Genomic DNA, 6177 nt, shown 5'->3' with positions numbered 1-6177 from the left:
ATTATTGTATTTGTAGGTGTACACTTTTGCCCTTAGGCCGACGAACTCCTCCATAGCCACTCCACTGCACTCGTCTTTGAACTTGCCTACTACCTTCTTGTTCGTAGGGGAGTAGCAGGGGTGGTCAATGGGATAGCTGCTGGTGTCAAACTCGTCCAGGAGCGCAGCGTCGTCGGCCAGGTCCTGGTAGAAGTCGCGCGTCTTGATCTCGTATATGAAGCTGTCCGTGTCCATGTACGCCAGCGTGATGTCATCCTTATATTTTTATTTCATTATGTCATATGGAACCCATACATTAACGTCTTGGACAAGTCCAGGACCGCGAACCCCGCATATATTGGGCGGTCAAGAAAGATGGTTTCTTGCTGTAGTCTCACCAGCGTCAGAGACTCATCAAGGATGGTTCGGTCCTGGAACGCTGGCTTTGCCACAACTTTACGTAGCCTGCCTTCACTACATACAAGTTCCATACGCTGCCGACTAAATTTGTTCTCACAGAGTTTTCCAAAAGAAGAGTTGTTGGCAAGCTTAAAGAACTCCTTTTCAAAATCATTTGTAGCTGCCTGTCGTTTCAACGTATTTTTCGTAATAAATGGCTCCATCCAGGCACGCTGCTTGAATTCGAGGACCCTGTGCACCTTCTTGAGTCTCAGTCCGTGCTGGATGGCCTGTTTCAGGTTTCTAAAATGAATTATATAATTTTCTTTGGATTCCAGTGTTGTGATTAATTTAGTTTGACGCGATCCGGGTGGGCACTGTCTGACGGGCAGGAACGGTAGATCTTTGTGGTCCTCGTGGAGGGCAGACGGATACTCCACATCAACTTCAAGGATGTAGCCCGTCTGCCCCTCGTCAGGTATCGAAATCACGTCGATATCAGCGCCCACCCACTTGAAGCCGCTGACTGGAAGAGGCAACGACATGGCCCACCCATACAGATTGTTGGCGTCCAGGTACGCAACATGAGTTGATGGTTGGCTGGGATCGTAGGTATGGGGCAGGCAGATGTTGTTCGCCTTGCAGGGTCTCTTTATCACTTGCGCGACCCCACCCCTGATCCCAGCTTCGACGAACATGTACATATCGTAATCTATCATCAACTCAAGTCGTACCCCCGTCTGCCTCAACATTGCGTCGAACGCGAACCATGGTGCGCTGACGTAATGGCTGCAGTCAAGGCCGTACGTCTGCAGGCACAGCCAACGAAAGTTTTCAAACACGTCAGTCAACAGCAGCACGTCCGTCTTGAGGTAGACGTCGCTGAAGTCGCCCAGGGTCACGCAGCCGAATGTTTCCCACTCTGCCTTTGCATGTTCGTAATCATCATTAGTTATGTGCGAGTCATTCAATATATTATAAAAGTTATCTTGTGGTGGCAGTTGCGGCTCATCCAGTTTCTCCCAGCTGGAAACATAGTCATACGGAAACACACCCTTCCTCGTGACGAGGGCCATTTCGTCACGAGTAAAAAATTTCATGGTGTCCGTGAATTGGTCGGCTGGCAGGTACGAGGCAAGGGACGCCAAACTGTGAGCCATGAACCTGAAACTATCGACAAACTGCACTGAAAACTTGTCGCCCAGCTTCTTCGAGAAGGTAATAAATTTTTCCTGCGTGTGGGGGATGATGAATATTTCTTTATTGTCGTAGCCCAGTTTCTTGATGATGAACTTCTCATCATAGGCCAGATTGTGGAAGTAAACCACGAGTTTCTTGGGCCGCCTGCGCAGAAGATTGCAGCTGTTGCAGGCGGCGCCAAGGTACTTCCCACTGAAGTGGTCATGGTCTCCCACCTTGTAATTACCCATGGTAAATACCGCATTGCAGTAGCAGCACTGATGGGCTGCGGCGAAGCTGGCATACTCCTGTGCTGTCAGCGTCGTCATGGGTATGCTCGTCTCGTAAATGTCCTTCACTTGGTTTCCGATTTCAACAATGGTCTCCACGAATTTCTTCTCAGCATCGGGACTCCTATATAGAATTGGTTCTTGCGGCAGCGAGGAAGTGAGCGTGGCTGGGATCACGCTATTGTCAACCTTTACATATATACAATAGCTGTATGCTTCATGTTTTTGGTACGCATGAGTGCTCGATTGCTGGGGGTTCGGCTGGCATGATATGGGCACGAGCATGGCCTCAAAGTCTGCGTATGCAACAATGGGCATCTTGGACATGTGGTGATAGTTTTTGAATTCCAGGACTGGGGGCTGGCCGTTCTTGTCTGGCTTAGGCATCTCGACGCGCACGGGAGCATGGGTTTTGCAGAATTTTCTGTGCGCGTCGAGACACTGCTGCCCTGACAGCCCTGAAACTCGGTGCTGGTCATCGTAGTACGTGAAGCACCTCTTGCAGACATGGATTTTGTGGTCATGGGATGTGATCTGAGGCCGGACGAGTCTTGAGAAATTTTTATAAAGCAGAAATGAGAGTTGTTTTCGCTCGTCAGCATGAGGAGGTCGAAATGATTACGTTTTTCCTCCTTCCCCACACGCACCGGCGCGATCTTGTTGTTCTCGTCGATACTGTAGACGTTGACAGACACTTCTTTGTTGTTTCGCTCAAACACTTTAATTTGGTGGAGGGGGGTAGGGAACTCGAGTCCTGAAAAATCAAATTTTCCCTCCAGGTCGTGGTACCTCTTGTCAACTCACCGCGGATTATCCCCCTCCACGTATCGCGCCAGTATGGCCCACTTGAAACACTCGTTATCTTCCAGGTTCATGGGATTTATTACTGCTTTCCTGTTCTTGATGGCGGCAGGCAGGTCAATGTATGAGGAGACTCGAAGAGGGACAAGCTTGTTGAAGCGGAGCTGGATTCGCTTCACGACAGACAAGGTCCACCCGGATCCCTTGCTGACGTAGTCCTCCTCCTCCTTGCATATTTTCAGGATACTGTCATCAATTGCTTCCTCGATTTCGCTTACCTCATATATGGGAATATTTTTTGTCTTGAATGCTCTATTGTCGACACCTTCATCGAAGGGAGCAGGCTTTGCATAGTCGCACTCGAGCCAGATATTGAATTTTACTGGACCATTTTCACGTACTTCATTGGTTATCTGATTTATTAGGTTATTCTTCATTTGGGCCATGTAAGTACAAATATCTTTTGTCGCACCATTGTTTTCTGCGACAAACGTCTTCAGGTTGCGACGGAACGCAGTCTCCGCCTCAACGAACCCGGTACCGCCTGCCTCCAAGTCAACCTGAGCCTGGTCAGGCGCTTGCGCCTCCAAGTATCGCTGTGCCTGGTCGGGCACACTCGCCACGTATTGCGGACGAGTGCTGGGGCCGGGCTGTTGCAGGCCAGAGGTCGCGTCTACGCACCGTCTCTTGGGAGCCAGGCCCTTGCACGTCTTGATGTGCACAAACAGCGTGTCTTTACGTGTGAATGCTCCCTGACATGTAGTGCATGTAAATGTTATGCGCTCGGCATTGAATTGGCACTGGCTCTTTTCGTGGCGTCTGGCATCATGTGCAAATGTAAATGCCTGCCCGCAAAACTGGCATCTCGTGCCTGAGCTGTGCTCGACGGTGCCCCCACAAGTTCGCATATGGCGGGCCAAATTATCCATTCGTGAAAACGACATGCCGCAAGTATGGCACTGGTTGTTAACAGTGCGGCCAGGATTTTCTGCACACACTTTCTCGTGCCGTCTGGCATTACGAGTAGCAGTAAAAACTTTGCCACAGTAGGCACACCCATTCCCTGGTGGTGTTGGTGCACATGCCTGTGCTGGCCCCGATGTCGAGGGCTGGACGGCTCCCGATGTCGAGGGCTGGAGGGCTCCCGATGTCGAAGGCTGGCCGGCTGCCACGGGAACACCAGACGCGGTCCTCTTCATGATGAAGTCTGTAACACCAACGGAAAAATTATAGCAACAAGAACATCATAATTATCACACACACACAAATAAACGTGCATAAATACAACCACGAGCGCGCACACACACACACACACACATGCACACACACACACAAACAAATACACGTGCATAAATACAACCACACCTACACACAAACAAAATACACTTGCATAAAGACAACTACACACGCATGAAAAAAAATTAAATTAAACTTACCAGAAGAACACAGGAACGACTCTGTGTGTACTGCACGCACGCACAACGAGGAGGGCTGGAACGCCGTACAGGACACAGGAACCTGTAACACAGAAAAGAGACCACCTGGCTTAGCACTCGAAATTTTTTTTTTCAAGACAGCGCAAAGACACTGATGTCAATATTTTATGTTTTATGTACTGACCGGAAACGTGGCAGAACCGCACGGAACTCCAGAGGGCAGACAGGCGTTCTCCAAGCGGATCACACTGGGAAGTAGCTCGACGCAAGGAGAAGCACTGAATACCTGCAACACATACAATATTTTTACGTAAATGTACTACAATAGTAATTTACTCGTTTTTTTTTTGTTATTGGTTCAGCTGGTTTAACTAATTTTTCCATTCTTTTATTTTTTAGTTGTGATTAGAAATTCTGTATTTTATTAAGTATAAAAAAAATTCTATTTTTTTTATGAAACAAAATATTTTTTTTTCTATTTGATTATGAAACAAATTTATTTTTTCTATTTGATTATGATAGCAAGTGCGCATGCATCTGTTATTTTTTTTTTGGGCCTGGCGAGGGGGCAGGCAGGACGACTTGAGCGCTCCATGCGACGGTGTGCGGTAACTAGCCAGACGTAAGCCGCAAGGCACGGCGGAAACATCGCTCCGTGCACCACGGGTGAAGGGGTGAAGCAGGGAGGGGGGAGGGCACGCTCTGCGCGCGCTGCCCCGTCGGTAGGACACGGGTGTGCACGGCATCCATCTTGTTGCAAGCTAAGACGTTCATGCATGAATAATAACTAACATTTCGTGCCCGGGGAAAAAAATATTATTTCAAGATGTAATATACTGCAACTGATGGCTCTAATAATTTCAACTAGAAAAAAAAAATTGTAATAAACACGACTGTAAAATATTAATACTGAACCTAACGCAGACGTAACATCTAAACCAGTTCCACTCGCACACATCATCTAAACAGTACCAGTCATAGACGTGAAAAAAAATAAATACACTCGAAAAATTACGAGACGGAAATTGTAATAATTTCTTAAAATTTTTGGAAAACATACGGTTACTACTCCTCGTGCGTACGCCTTGCTTCTTTTTTTTCTTATTATTATTTCTACTCTCTCTCTGCCGGCCGGCTGGCCGGGGAGCCGGCGGGCGTCGCGTCAGCCGTGCGCGCTCGCTCGGGTGTTATCACCACGTCACGTACTAGCTGGCTCAGCAGCGGCCTTCACCCAGTGGCCAGCTGTTAGGCTTGCTGACTGAGTGAAGGACGTAGCGAAGGCGTACACACACGCGAGACCGTAATGTTAAAGATTAAAAAAATTTACAGTTCAAAAAAATTTCAAAGTTGAAAACGTTCGGAAAAAATTTCATTGTTGAAAACGTTCGGAAAAATTTCAAAGTTGAAAACGTTCGGAAATATTTCAAAGTTGAAAACGTTCGGAAAAATTTCAAAGTTGAAACGTTCGGAAAAAATTTCAAAGTTAAAAACGTACCGAAAAATTTCAAAATTAAAATTTACGTCAAAATTTTCAAAGTTAAAATTTACGGAGAAGTTGTACTTACCAAACTGCTGGAGTTGTAGAGGCGGAAGGAGTCGCAACGAAGCTCAAACTGGAACATGCGGTGACGGCGGCAAGACCAAAAGTGAAGCCCCCGACGTCTCACACGCCAATTTATAGGTAAATTCCCCCCTTCGGCACAGACTCTAGCCAATCGGGTTCCGCGAAAACTGCAGCATGGTCAGGACGATTTTTGCAATCAGGGGAAGGGATGAGGGAAAAGTGGGAGGAGCGAATGTAGCGGGGCTCAGGAGGGAGGCTGACAATCCCCGCCTAGGGCCGTCGGCATGGTGGGGATATCCACTGGCCAATCAGATTCACTCAGCTCCTGGCAGCTGGAAGATTCACCATGATACTCGGTTTGCTCCAGACGAAATAATTACCAACTTATTGAAAATTTATATATTATGAAACTTTATAGATTAGGTTATTTTCATCACTGTCATATTTACATAACCGGCTGTAAAATATATTTTTTTTTTTTTTTAGTTTTATGATTACCTTTGCAGCCCCAAATTATTATTTTTTAAAC

At 47.1% G+C, this 6177-nt stretch overlaps 1 protein-coding gene across 1 annotated transcript; it reads right to left on the bottom strand.

Annotated features, from left to right (window-relative positions):
• Positions 1 to 1633: 1633 nt before the first annotated feature.
• Positions 1634 to 5706, bottom strand: LOC134541513 (uncharacterized). Its single transcript, XM_063385019.1, has 4 exons — positions 5650 to 5706; positions 4269 to 4370; positions 4085 to 4166; positions 1634 to 3855 (listed from the first exon to the last, which is right to left on the bottom strand). Exons 1-4 carry the CDS (start codon positions 5704 to 5706, stop codon positions 2648 to 2650), a joined length of 1449 nt encoding a protein of 482 aa, XP_063241089.1. The 3' UTR covers positions 1634 to 2647.
• Between the last annotated feature and the right edge of the window lie 471 nt (positions 5707 to 6177).

The sequence above is a fragment of the Bacillus rossius genome, assembly GCF_032445375.1.
Source record: "Bacillus rossius redtenbacheri isolate Brsri chromosome 4 unlocalized genomic scaffold, Brsri_v3 Brsri_v3_scf4_1, whole genome shotgun sequence".
Lineage (NCBI taxonomy): Eukaryota > Metazoa > Arthropoda > Insecta > Phasmatodea > Bacillidae > Bacillus > Bacillus rossius.
Note: the sequence above shows the minus strand (reverse complement) of the source record. Positions and strands in the feature narration are given on the sequence as shown.